This window comes from Mus caroli, unplaced genomic scaffold (genome assembly GCF_978045245.1).
Source record: "Mus caroli unplaced genomic scaffold, Mus_caroli_1 scaffold_20, whole genome shotgun sequence".
NCBI lineage: Eukaryota > Metazoa > Chordata > Mammalia > Rodentia > Muridae > Mus > Mus caroli.
This window is the reverse complement of record NW_028227275.1, coordinates 51,317,644-51,332,019: the sequence shown is the minus strand read 5'-3', so window position 1 is coordinate 51,332,019 and position 14,376 is coordinate 51,317,644. Positions and strand designations below refer to the sequence as shown.

At 54.3% G+C, this 14,376-nt stretch overlaps 1 protein-coding gene across 1 annotated transcript in view; it reads right to left on the bottom strand.

Moving 5' to 3' along the window:
• Myrf (myelin regulatory factor) overlaps nt 1–14,376 on the bottom strand; it is a 32,269-nt gene that overhangs the window by 15,635 nt on the left and 2,258 nt on the right. The window contains exons 2-5 of the mRNA XM_021151952.3: nt 4,835–4,922; nt 4,468–4,731; nt 1,279–1,340; nt 206–482 (exon numbers count right to left, since the gene is read on the bottom strand). Coding sequence (XP_021007611.1) covers nt 206–482; nt 1,279–1,340; nt 4,468–4,731; nt 4,835–4,922 — 691 coding nt within the window. The remainder of the gene's footprint in view (nt 1–205; nt 483–1,278; nt 1,341–4,467; nt 4,732–4,834; nt 4,923–14,376) is intronic.

The following is a 14,376-nucleotide window of genomic DNA, read 5'->3' as shown; positions in this document are numbered from 1 at the left end:
TCCATTACCTGGGAAACCGATTTTTCTTTCTTAGAACTTCAGTTTACCCATCTGTGAATGAGGTAGCTGCCACCAATCAGCTATGGCTATAGGCCCTTAAAGCATCGTTCCTGTAGGACCTCTGTTTTTCCCTCGGGTCACTCCCCCTACCATGACCTGACTCCCACCCCACCTTCCTTCCAAGGAGGCTCTACCCAAGCCTTACTCAGCTCCATGCTGTTGCAGCAGCTGGTGTAGCACCTGGGTCTGCTGGGTGTGGTGGAGCTCGGGGGGCACCAGACCCGGCCCCATGGCAGCATAAGGGGGTACAGGGGGCTCAGCCTTCATGTAGAGGTCCCGTTGCAGGACAGGGTAGTGAGGTGGGGGAGGCGGCGGTGGTGGGCCTGGCAGGTGGGCTGGAGGTGGGGGCGGGTGCTCCAGGCGGGAAGAAACTCCCACGTGGCATAGAGTCTCCGGGGTTATGGTGCGCAGAAGATGGGGGTCTGAGGAAGAGATGGGGAACAGGAGTAAGAGACCCGCCTTCCCCAATCTCCCTAGGCACAGTCTCCTGATTCCGTGCACTCCTGAGTCACGCCAGAGGCTGGGTGGAGAGACGGGGCAGCCAGCTAGTGCCTGAACAGTGAAGCAAGGCTCTGGGAGAGAGGCTCCCCTGCCCTAGAGCCAGTTCTCTTCCCTAGGCTGTTTGGGCGAAGCCCCTCAGAAGATTCCCCAGTGTCTAACTTCTTTGAAGCCTGAAGAGTGTCCCGCCCGGAGACCCCAGCCCAGTCCCCCACCCTGCCTCCTCCCTCCAGCAGCTCCCAGTTCCAGGGGCCAGTCCTCCAGCCTGAGGGGGCTGCAGCTCTCTCTTTGTTCCTCAGGAAGCATTCCAGGGATGTTTTGGTAGGATAAACAGAACTCTTGACCCCTCTTCAGTGTGCCCACGATCATTCTACTCGTGGCCACATGGGGGCCACGGGGCCCCTCGGCACCCTGTAAAGGTGGGCCCAGCGGCCGTCTTCCTCAGCTGTCCACTTACCGCCAAAGGGCGCGTCCATGATGGCGCAGGGGGGCCAGACGGTGGCATCACCAGCAGGGACACTTATTCTGAAGCAGGACCGGGCTCCCCACCCGCCCATTGGGGAACAATAGCCAGCGCCGAGGAATATTTGACCAGCGATAATCTGATCCGTTGGGCAGCCGCTGGCCCCCTCCCTCCCTCCTCCCTTTCTCCCTGATAAGGCTGCACCAACCATTTGCCCAAACCCAGAGGGGGAGGGTGTCGCTGCCCGCTGGACTCACCATTCACCTGCTGAGGGGAGTAGGCCTCAGAGCCTGAGTCTGGGGGCGAGTCTGGCAGTGTGCTGCAGGGGGCCGGAGGAGGGAAAAGGTTGGGCCAGCGGCTGAACCCCCCAGGTCCAACCCTCAGGCCAGGCAGCTCCTCTGGTGGGCAAGGTTGCAAAGACACCACCTCCCCCATCCCATGCCAGAGACTGAGGCCATTGGGATCTTCTCACATCTACCCCAGGGTATCTCTGCCCACCTATTCTAGAACTCTGGCAGGATCCAGGGTTTAATTGTGGGTGAAGGACTTCAAGATCCTGCCCTGGATCTCCAGACCTAATAATGGTTATTTGTGGGCCAGTGGCCAGGTCTCTGGTAGTGGCGCTGGGATTGGAAAAACCTCCTTCCATAGAACAAGGAGCTAGGCATCCACCTCTCTTGGGCACCCACCAAAGCTTCCAGCTTCCTGGAAGTCCTAGGACTTGGGGGCTGGGTCTGAGGAGGTTCAGTGGGTCACCAGGAGCTGCCTTGCCAGAGGCAGGTGTGGACTGGGCAGGGAGCCAGTATTTCTGGGCCTGGGCTCTTTTTTTTTTCTTGCAAGTTTTATTTTATCAGTGGTTCGGGCAAAAGAACAAACTCAAGCCCAGAGGTCAACACGTCCTGTACAAAACATGTACTTGCCCAGAGGGAGAGACTGTGGCTGTCCAGAGACCCAACTTTTGGTCATCTCTCATCTCCACATCTAGAGAGGCTCCCCTCTACTATGCCAGGGACCACCAGAAAGGCTCAGGGTCATCATGGACACATTCCTTCTCTGACCGCAGAATTATACTACATCCCCGGACAAGTTGGCCACTTCTTTCCCACCTCCACCCCTACTTGTGAAGGCCTCACCACATCTCTGAAATTGGTTCAGGACCCTTAATATGGTGCATACAATGTACCCCAAGGTACTCAGGAGACTCAAGACTGAGGACCACAAGTTCAAGGCCTACTTGGGCTAGTCAGTAAAATAAGGTTTCAAAAAGTGAAAAGAAGGGAGGCTGGAGAGATGGCTCAGCAGTCAAGAGCACAAAACACTCTTCCAGAGGACCTGGGTTCAAGTCCCAGCATGCACATGGCAGCTCACAACTGTGTGTAACTCTAAGATCTGACACCCTCACACAAGCATACGTGCAGGAAAAACACCAGTGCACATAAAATAAAAATAAATTAATAAAAATAAACACACCCACACACACAGGGAAAAAAGGAACCCAGGATATAGTGTGGTGGTTGAGCATTTGCCCAGCGTACATGAAGAGATCTTGGGTGGCCCTAAGTCTAAGTCAGTGGTGATGTACACCTTTAATCCCAGCATTTGGGACATAGAGAAAGATCTCTCTAGGTTTGAGACCAGCCTGGTCTACAGACTGAGTTCCAAGACAGCCAGGGCTACACAGAGAAACCCTGTCTCAAAAAAAAAAAAAAAAAAAAGCGGACCCTAAAACAAAGTTATCTAAGGGTAATATGGAAAAGCAGACAGGATAGGACCTCCGACCCATTACTATGGCCTCAGTCCCTGGGCTGACCCAGCTCTGTCCCACTCCAAGTCCATCTCCCACCTGCTCCCGGCCCTCCTCTCCTAACAGTGTTCTTGGGATCCTCCAATAGGTCAAGGTCTCACACACCCTCTAGTCCCAGCCCACATGACCCTGCATTGTTTCATCTTCTCACTGGTTATTTCCTGTTTGGAGTGGATTATTTTACTTTGTATAGTGCTAGAGAATCTAGATCCTTGCACACTCTAGAAAGTACTTTACCACTGAGCAGCACCCTTAGCCCTGTGATACATCTATACTTCTCTCGCCACCCATGATGGAGGAGGGCATGTGTCTGTCTTGTTTTATCACTTAGAACAAAGCCTAAACCAGGATACCTAGACTCCGGACAAGTCCTACCAGGGCCACCTGGAGCAAATTCAGAGAAGGCCAAGGAAGGAGCTCACTTGTGCCTGCTAAACCTAAGCTATTTCCCCTCCACCCTCGGTAGCTTGACTTTTAGAGACACCCTCAAGCAGCCAAGGCTTGCCCCTGGCACTGTGTACCTGGCCTCTAGTATGGTCACCGTAAGCCAGGTACTTAGGGGTCCCTGATCACAATGTTGAGTATCTACCCAAAACCTCCTCTCTGCTTTCTCCCACTTAATTTCCACCATGAATGTGGGGCTCATTTTACAGGTGAGGAAATGCAGCCTGTGGCAGAGGTCATGCATCACCAAGCTCAGAGGCCAACAAATGGGAGAACCAGACTGCTAGGCACTGCATCAGCTATGCATCCTGTAGCTTTTTTGTACCTAAAGACAAGACCTCTCTCTGCCCTGCTTCACTGAGGTCTGTGGAGAGCCTGGTGAACCCTGGCTCTGGGTATTTCCCCTGGAGCATGTGCTGGAACCATGATTCTCAACCTGTGGGTCCTGACCCTTTTAGGGATCAAATGACCTTTTCATAGATAGCCTTCATATCGCATATCTACATTAAAATTCATAACAGTACCAAGATTACAGTTATGAAGTAGCAGCAAAAATAATTATAGTTGGGAGGGGAGGGTCACCATAACATGGAAAACGGTATTAAAAGGTCATATTGGGAAGGTTGAGAACCACAGGGTTTGGAGGCTGACTAGGCTATGGCTGCAGGTGGTCAAAGCCAGACTCGGGATCAGCCCTGGCCCAGGACATCGGTGTGGTCTTGGGGAGATGAAGGAGCCTGGCAGGAAGAAGCCTCCTCAGGATGTAACTGACCTTGGCTCCACAAGGCAAGGCCATACCTGAGGTACAGTCAACTCTCTGGATACAGAAATTGCCAGCTAGATGTTCCATAGGTACATGGGGCACGGGAGTGTGCTTGAACGCAGTGAGTGTGCATACATGAGGTGGGGTTCCTGTGAGTGGCAGTTGGGGGTCCCAAACCTCTCTTCTTCTGTCCCTATGTTGCTTTGAGACTTTTGGAGCACTACCCTATCACAGTCCTCCTCTGAACCCTGATCATCACTGCCTCAGAACAAAACACAGAAACCTCTGTCAGCCCTGGTGTCACCCCTATCTGAACCTCCCCAAGGGAGTCTGTCATTTAAGCCCTTTCCCACTGAGTTCAGGGGCCAACATCTGCTGGACATTGAACGCTGTGCCCCTAAATCCTGTCCCCACCCACTCCCTGCCCCCACTCACCCTGGGGCATAGGGAGCCTTTGGCTCTGCTTTGATGGGAGGCCCAGAGCCCCCCAGGAAGGGCTTAGGGGCGGTGCCCATGCCGTTGTTGTTGTTGCAGTTGAGTGGGGTGCCGTAGGTCGGGGGTGGGAGGGGGCCATGGCGCCCAGGGGATGGTCCGCTCCCAGGGGGGCTCAGATGGTGGAGCCCGCTGGAGCCGGGAATGGCCGGTGGCCCGTGGGGGAAGGAGGCAGTGCTGGCTGGTGCAGAGATCTCAGGGAAGCAGCTGTGGGGAATGGAGGAGCTCAGCCCCCAGGTCCCCAGCCTGAGGGGAAGTTCCGTCCCCTCCCTCGGGGAACTGCCCAGAGGTCTCGGATGAGGTGACTCACAGATCAGAGGCGTCCTCTTTGCCAATGTACTCCTCCAGGATACTGGTGTCTATATTGGAGGGCTCCAGGGCACCACTGATGTCATGGCCTGAAAAGCAGAGGCAACTGGGCTTGAAACAGCTCCCTGAAGACCCCAGGCCTAGGGCCCACCACCCTTCCTCAGGCTAGGCTCTCTGAAACCTTTCACCTAGCTCCCCTCTTTGCATGGCCCTTCACAGTCCACTCTTCCAATGCCTCTCCAAAAATAACATCTGTCCACAAACCTCAAGGACACGCCCAATTTCCCAGGCAGTCAATAGCCCCATGTATGGGTTTGGGGGCAAGAGAAGCCACTCTTGTCCTTTCTTTATCTATATGACAGGATCATCTCCCTCCCCCTCATCTGTCCTTCTATCTTACAGAAGAGTGCTCCAAGAAGCAAGCAAGGTCATACCACCCTAGGATGGACCCTCTCAGACCCAGAATGTCTTTCCTGCCCTGAAGACCCAGCCTTGAGCACACAGAAAGAAGCATGAGGCCTGGCTATGCAAAACATACATCCTGGGGCTCAGGAATCAAGGAATCACCGAACCCCAGGCACCAGCTCCAGGGAGATCCTGAGAGCAAGATCCGCAGTGTCAGCAAGGCCCATCTCTGGTGGCTAGGCCGGCCGCCTCTGTGATGGAGATGGGGTGCTCAGCCCCAACACTCCAGAGGAAACAGAGGATGAGGGAGGCTCAGTTTGTCCTGCCTCATACAGGAAGGAGCTCTGCTCCTCCACCCCTCACCTGCTACCTACCCTGCTTGCTATCCTCTCCTGGGCCCTTCCCAGGGGCCTCAGCCCCTGAGGGGGAAGGACAAAGAAAAGGCAGCCCAGGGCTCCTGATCATGGTAAGAAAGGAGAGGAGGTGGCGATGGCTTTTCCTCTCCCAGGGTCACCTTGTGGAGCAAGGAGGGGGGTAGCCAGAGGGGGAAGCGATAAGGGGGCTGACGTGAGAGATGCGTCAACCCTGATAATGGAGGACACCCCACCCACACTGCAGATTCAGGCTGGCCAGCTCCACTGAGGCAGGAAGGACCCTCTAGACTCCAGTCTAAAGCCTTAAATCCTGGGTTGGCACCTGAGTCACCCAACTCAGCCATTCCTGCTGTGTGACCTGAAGCCATCCCCTCCTTGGGCCTCAGTATCCTTCTTAGGAAAGTGGGGGAGGGGTGAACAGCTGTTTCATGGGGCAACTGTGATGGCTTCGCAAAGCTGCAAAGACATAGATCGTGCTCAGCACACAGTGGGAGCCGTCCAAATGGAGGGGCTGTTTTTACCTCCATTACCCCAGCACCTTGGGGTCTCCGAGCCCCCAGCCCAGGCCCCTCCCTGGCCCCAGTCTGGCATTTGAAGAATGCTGAGCCCCGCTGAGGTGATTAATGAATTAATGAGCATGAGCGGCTAAGCCTTCCTAGGAGTCACACGCTGCTGGTGCTCCGTGATGACCCCCCACCCAGGCTCACTCCAGCTGAGAACAGAGGGCACCCACCCACCATGCATGGTTTTGCTGGCCATGCTCTGTGGGGCTGTACATGGTCAATCTGTCTGCCCAAGTTCCAACCCCACCTCACCCATTCCTGATAGCCACAGATCCCAATAACTGAGGACCTACTGTGTGCCACACTCATCACCCAGTTTGCTATATATGAGGCATCCTGTCAACTTCACACACACTGTGTCACTAAATCCTACCAACCCATCGTACGAGAAAAATGACATTGTTGGTGATGGTAGGTTATAAAGAAGTGCCTAGCAGTCCTTCTGAACTCACACCATGCTGGTGACAATGATGGAGACTCTTGACGAACTGCATTTCACCGCTCAACCATTCCCATGAACTACTATTGTTCAAAAACCCCACTCCTCACTCCAAAGCCACACGGGAAAACGAGTCAATCTGCTCCCAGGGAGAAAGGTGTAGTTGCTGCTTCTGTGTCTTCCCCTAGCCTGGTCCCTGCCCCACAGCATTGCTAAAGATTTCTGAGGAAGACAGGAGGAGGGCCTAGAGCCCCACCCCCACACTGCCCCAGCTGCTGAAGCTGCAGGTTTTTGAGACTGAACTTGGCACCTTGGGTGAGTGATGGGCTGATGCGGTCATGGGCTGCTGTTTATAACCATCCTCGCCCCTCCTCTTGGGCTCCTCCTTCCCTGGCCAGGAGCACTCCTAATCGCCCCTAATCCTGCTGTCCACCTCCCCCGGGGGATGGGGCCTTCAGGCCCAGGCATCCTGGGAGACCCTAACAAGAACCAGATGTGGCTAGGGGAGGAGGGACCCTCTCGTGCCAGGGTCCAGGAGGACGGAGGGGGGAGGAGGAGGCTGATGGCAGAGTGAGGTGGGTCTAGGGCTCTGGAGGGGGGAGAAGCTGAGGGTTCCTGAGGCATGCAGGACCCCCACCTGCACCTCCTTCTCCCCACAAGCCTTGTCTTCTCCCCACACTGCCCAGACTCCATGCAGGGGTCCAGAACTACAATAGAGGATCTGTGTCATGGAGGCTTGCAGGAGCCTGGGGATCTTGAGGCTGAAGCAGGGCTCCTTCTAACCCCCAGGGGGGGTCCAGGAGAGGGCACAACCCTCAAGGTACACTATAGGAGTGCTGCCCATTGCCCCACTGCCAAAAGATCCGAGGAGCACTAGATCCCAATGAGGAGAGCCTGCAAGTCTGCAGACAGGATCGGAATCTCCTCTCTAATCCTCAAGACCCCCTGGACAGTGAGCCCTGGCCTGTCACTGGCCAAGGAGCGGTACCCTAGTGTCACCGATCAGAATCTCTCCTCCTCCTCCTCTCCAAACCCTCCAACAAATTTGCCCAGCAAATGGTAAACCCAGGGCTCCTCCTGACAGTGTCTGCCTTCGGCTTCCCCTCAGCCTCCTCCCCTGTGGGGCTCTCTCTGGAGCCCAGCTCCCACTTCCTTCCTGTAAGGGACAAACATGCCACCCACAGGGACTTTGCATATGCTGTTGCCTCTAGAGAAAGCTAATTCCCATTCTTCTGCAAATTTCTATTAACCCAAGTGAACTCCTGACTCTTCCTTTGTCCTCTAGTACAATCACGATCACGTTAGGCTGTCTACCTTCTCTTCTGGCTGGCTCACACCTCGCTGGGGAAGGTGAGTGAGTGCCCACATTCCGACCTCCACATTCTAAAGAGCATCTCTCCTATGAAGCAGATGCCCTCGACTGTACCAGAGAGACTACAGCTGAGAGTGGGGACTATTAGAGTTCCAGGACAGGGACTGGGCTAGGGCTCCCTGATCATAAGGATCCCATGATCAATAACTACAGAATAAATGAATGAGCAAGATGATGAGCCAGGGACTTGGGCAGGCCCATGAAGGACCTACAGGCCAGGGTTAGACAGAGCCTCTCCAGGTCCCACACTGTCCTGAAGAGGCGCCCCCAGGGGCACCACACTAATTAGATCCTTTATTACCTGCTTGAAACAAGAACCAGACTCGAAGAGGCAGTTGCTTCCCAGGCAGGCCAGGGTCCAGGCTGTGGGAAAACTGTTCCCTCTTTTCTCCTTCTTTTAAGACCACTCATCAAGGGGACCAGAACACTCAAGCCAGGTGCAGTAGGCAGTGACCCAGGTGGTCCCTCCACCCTGGACCCCTCCCCGTCCCTGTCCCCCTTCTCATCCCCCACCCCCCACAGCTGTGGCTGCTGGCTGAGTCTAGGCCATTGTCCTGGCGGGTGGGGAGGGTGGAGACACAACACAGTGGGAGTCTTGTACCCTGCCTACCCCCTCCCCTGCCCGTCAATGGAGTACTTGTCAATTCATACCCCAAACATGGCGGAAATCCCGTCAGCCACGTGGCCATGGACAGGGTGGGCTGATCTGAACTCAGGGTGGCCAGGGCACCAGGGCTGAAGGCCCAGAGTGTCCACCTCAGGTGTCTGAATCTAAGGGTACCTTGGCTCCACCAGTGGCGAGTTGTCTGTCGGATGCTTGTCACCTTGGCATCAGTGTGATCCTCTGAGAGGCCTGGCTGCCAACATGGGCCTCTGCTTAATTGCAGAGTGACTCCTTGAACTTGCAGACCTTCAGCATCTTTCTCCACGGAGTGTACATGGTAGCGCCTCAGAAAGCTATCCCTCGGTCAACATAGCATCCTGTTCTTCCATTTCAAGTGTCCCCACTCCATCCCTGCCCTCCTGCCTCTGCTCAGGTAGTGCAGCTTTCCTGGTGCCTTTGAGCTCTTCTGTACCTTTGAGTTTCTGAAGGCCCCTGCCCGCCCCTAAGTCCCTCCACGTATGTGACCAGTACTACTCAATTTCTCCAGCACATGCCAGTAGGGATGCCTTCTGTGCCTCCATCCCAGCCTGCCTGGACAGTCACCCAGCCACAGAGGACCTCCAATGCTATGGTCGGTCTCCCAGGGTGAAGTAGCTTCTCCAGCACACGCCAGTAGGGATGCCTTCTGTGCCTCCATCCTAGCCTGCATGGACAGAGGACCTCCAATGCTATGGTCGGTCTCCCAGGGTGAACTACGCTCCAAGCTACGCTCAGTCCACATAGCAGTAAGGCACAGTGGGTTGTCACAGTTCTCTGACCTAGACTATCTTCATTGATACCCAAAGCTGCTTGCTGGCCCTGTTCAAGCTTCCAGTCGCAACCTGGGCCATCTCAATGGAATGCCTGCAGCTTGGATGTGCACGCAGCTCTGCACTGATGTATCAGGTTCTCAGTCAGTTTGGGTCCAGCAGCCACACCTGAGAGCAATGCAGCTCTGGTCCTAACAAACCCTCAAGCCTAAGTCACGACTGTCTGTGACCCTCCCAGTTGTTCACCAAAGACTCAGAAGAGGCTCCAAGGCCTGATCCACAACACCAAATAAGTGGGTGTGGTGGAGTATGCCTGTAAATCTAGCCCTCAGAAGTAGAGGCAAGAGAATCACAAGTTCAAGGCCATCCTCAGGAACATACTAAGTTTGAGACCAGCCTGAGCTACAGGAGACCCTGTATCAATGATGTGTGTGTATGTGTGTGTGTGTGTGTATGGATTACCTTGTCAGTTGACTTTGTCCCTTAGAATGTCAAACGCACATGGCGGGAGGTACATGTCTCTTGTCTCTGAACACTAGCACTGCGCTCGACTCGCAGTCGGTGCTTGAGGAAATCTTCCTGAATAAATGAAGGAGCCCCTGTAGTACGTACATGCAGTGTATGCTGCCAGTCTGTTGGGAGTGCACTCCCAAGGGACCTGCTGGTGTGTTAGCACAAATCATCAGGAGGACTTGATAGACAGCCAAGCTCCCCACGCTACAGAATCCTCCCACGGTATTCGTGGCAGGTCCACCCTGGTTCCCATGAGAAAGGGTCAAAGACACCAGGTGGGGGCTCTCTGTGCCTGTGGAGTCAGAGCTTTGTGCCCCCCAAAGTAAAGAGCAACTCTCTTAGAACTGTGTATGGGTTTCCTAGGAACCTGCTGCAGATCGGTTGGCCTCAGGAACATCTTGGTGTTGAGCTCAGACTCAGTTATCCTGAGTGCAAGGTGATACTGTGTGGGGACCAGGGGAGGATGCAGCTATAGCCCAAGGGTAGCTGAGAGTCTGAATCCCCTGGAAGAGCTGTCTCTGAAGGCAGGTTGTGGGTGATATGGGGGACTTTTCTGTTGCTGGTATGGAATTGGGAGGGAACCCAGGCTGGACTTACGACTTTGGTGGGGCAGCACATGCATGCCAGCTAGGTAAACACTCTACCAACCATGCTACATCCCCAGCCCTTTTGCTGCCATTTCAAGGGTGCAAGGCAGTAGTAACAAACACCCAGGGGCTTTCCTCTTCTGCCCCTCTTCCCTTCTCTCCCTTCCACTTGGTACTCCTTGGGTCTCCCTGTTGACACACTGTAGCCTGAATCATTCAAATGAGGGCTGTGCGCTCCAGAAAGACCAAGGTCTGGATGATATCTTTCATGGCTCTCGGCAGGCCAGGCCCCTCAGTATGCAATGAGATCCCCTTCCCTACCTACCCCAGAAGGGCTCCAAAGGTGGCCAGAATCCCACTCCTGCTTCTGTGGCTACCTGCATGAACATGGTACATCATCCCCTCAGCTCCTCCCTCTTGGAAAGAGGCTGTACAAACTATCTTCCCAGGGCACATGTGGAGAATACTCTAGCCAGGATGCTCTACGCACAAAGATCAAGACTGGCCGCCGGGCGTGGTGGCGCACGCCTTTGATCCCAGCACTCGGGAGGCAGAGGCAGGCGGATTTCTGAGTTCGAGGCCAGCCTGGTCTACAAAGTGAGCTCCAGGACAGCCAGAGCTATAAAGAGAAACCCTGTCTCGAAAAACCAAAAAAAAAAAAAAAAAAAAAAAAGACTGGCCAAGTTTCTTTCTGTTCCAGGGAACAAGTACCACGTCTCTGAGATGGAGGAGGAGGCAGACACAACTGGTGTGACAGGACCAAGACCTGACACCAGATGAGGCAAAGCTAGGCCTGTCACAGTTGCTCGTACACTGAATACACGCAGCAGGTTATGACTGCCATTCTCCTGGAGTAAGGAGACCAGAGAGGGTGGGGATCTTTCTCAAAGCACACAGCACCAGCTGTCAACTATGAGTCCAAGTCTGAGACATCAACCATCCTGAAGATGGGTACATGCCACCTATCCTAGGCCACACAAAGGGGTTGTGCAAGCCCACGGGAGGAAGCAGGTTAAATAGGGCTGATATTCATGGAGCTGTATGGAGGCAGGGAACCATCCCTTCATAGGCACTGTCTTACCCAACCCCACAGAAGCTCTGAGAGGTGACCACTAACTAGTCTAGTTGTGTGGCCTTTTGACAGCTGAGACAGTAGAGTCCAGCCAACTGTACTGACAAACCCAAAGAGATGGGCCATGTGGGTAACAGGGCTAGCTGCAGCCCCCTCTGCCTACTAGTATGTACACAAAATTCTCTAATCAGCTATCCCAGCTCCTGAGCAGTGGGCCACCGACACCCAGTGATAATGGCTAGAGACTTTGAAACGGGAGAACAGCCATCCCGACTGAGGGAAACTGAGGTACGGTGGAACGCCTGAGGCCGAGTTCGTGAGTAGGAGGAAGGGAGGGCAGGTTGCCCACTCAGGGCGGGGCCACCTCAGTTAATAATCCAGTTAATGATTTCTGCTTTGTTCTTATCAGGGAGGGCAAAGTCCGAGGGCAACAGCCAATCAACAGCCTAGCTTGGTGGTTACCCAGTAGCCTCTGCTGCCAACCCCCAAACCCCCAGAGCTGTAACCCTTTGAGAGTTGTCTGAGCAGATCTCCCAGGGAGATGCCATTCTACCCAGAGTGGTCTGTCCCCAAATAGCCTTCTTGGGTCCCCAAGGAATACTCTATTCAGTTGGGTATCCCCAAACTTAGGAAAGGCCTAAGGCCAGGGACTGGTTACTATCCTTCCTGATCCCTAATATGATCCTGACCTCTCTCCCAGAGAGTGGCTTTCCATGACACCCCCCCCCGCCCCCCCGCCCGGCTCCTTTACATATACATGAATCAATCACCCATGGGCTTCATTGGCAGGGAGCATTTCCTGCCTGCCCTGTGTTTTGCAGCTCTGTGATAGGTGTGGGGAAACAGGGATGAGTCAGACTCTCTATCATCTCCCCCCTCCTACCTGGCTCAGGGCCTAAAGGGTGGGCCTAGCCATTGGCTCACTATAGCTACTGGGGCTGGGACGGAAGGCTTGTGGGACTGGGGGTGGGTAACCAAGTCCTTGGTGGAGTTGAGGGCGGGTTCCAGATGGACCCAGGAGGCCTCTTGCCTGTTCTCCAGGGAAGAGAATCTGGGGGGTTAAGAAAAGCTCCTTACCCACCTGCTCCTGGGTACATCACCAATGACAGCTAGGTGACAGAGGCCATAGAGCTACCCCCATCTCCCTGCTTGCTTCTACAGATGGTTAGGTAGTGTCCTCCCCTCCTGAGTTACCAGGTCGCCTCCACATGAGACTCCTGCCCTCTGGAAGGGATGAAGGATGCTGTCCCTCAGTGGTTGCTCCTCCTTGATGGCAGAGGACAAAGCTGGAGACTGAACTCAGCCTAGACAACCACCCAGCTAACCTTGTCTCTGAGAGCCTCAGTTTTGGCCACTGAGAAATGGGTCCATTCCCCTCCTCCCTCCCTCCTCCCACTCAAAACTCTGTCTACCTTGTGCATTCCATCATAAACCATGAATTGGTGTTTGTTAGTTGCCTAAAAATGGCCCAATTAGAAGTTCCTACTCTAAACTGGGCAGTGGTGGTGGTGGATGCCATTAATCCCACCAGCTCTTAGGAGACAGAGACAGGAGGATCTCTGTGAGTTTGAGGATAGCCTGGTCTACAGAGTGAGTTCCAGAACATGCAAGGATAAACAGAGAAAGCCAGTCTAGGAGCAAGAGGAGGAGGAGGAGGAGGAGGAGGAGGAGGAGGAAGAGTGGAAGAAGCAACAGCAGGTCCTACTAACTTACCCTACCAAGAAAACGGGAAGGTATCAGTCCAAGCTCACCCTTGGATTAAAAAAGAGTGAAACTCAGGCCTCCTCCTCCAGCCCTGGAGGCTTCCAAGGCCCATGTCAGCCCCCAAGCCCTCTCGGGCTATTCAAAATTTGCTGGAGACAAAATCCCTTCAATATCCAAACTGCCAATACGCCCTACATAAAACTGCTTTGGGGAACCCTGGCTAGAGGACATGAGCTGCTAGCCTCACCATCAGCACAGCCTCCACCCAGAATCCTCTGCTTATATCTAAAATAGCCCCCTTCCCAGGATTGGGACAGAAGGATCATCAGAGCTGGGGGCACCAATGGAGACCTCTGCCACTGAGTTCTATGTGCCAGGTGAGAGGAAAAAAAAAAGAAATCTCAGAGAGGCTCTACTTAGGACCACACAGCTCTCAGTGTCCCTGCATGAATCAGCCTTTGAGGTCTTGGTCAAGTCCTGTGAAAATGACTTGGCTCTAAGAGGTCAAGGCCCCCCTCCCCCACTCAGCAGAAGAGCAATATGGCATCCCCTAGACCCAGTTACCTGCTGGGAGCCAATGCATCCTGTCTGAAGGGTCCTCTCTCTACAGGCCTTGTGCCTTCTACTCTAGAAGGCTGGTGCCTATCTCCAGGGGATTAACTGGGCAGTCACGGGGACCCAGCTGTACCAGCCTCGAGGGGGACGCTCTGTCCCAGCCTCCCACCAAAGGCCCAAAGCGCCTTAGCCCCCAGTCTCACTATCCACCCAGAGCAGGGCAGGACATGCCCCTGTGTGCAAAGCTAGTGGGAGCCATGACAGAAGGGACTATTCTTTAGATTGCTCCTTCAGTGAGGGCCAGTCTGTCTCCCAGCCCAGAACCCAAACCACGGAGATTTCTACCCACTGCCTAGAGGGAATGGCTGAGGCCATGTGGGAATCTGGATGAGGACTTGAGGGTCGCCATTTGAGTGTGAGAGCATACACTACCACCAGAGGCTGAGGAATGACAAAACAAGGTTTCACACCTCCTAGTAGGGGCGCACTCATGTTTATATGTTTATGAGCACACCGCTGCTCTATGCTTGCTCCCTTACAGCGAGA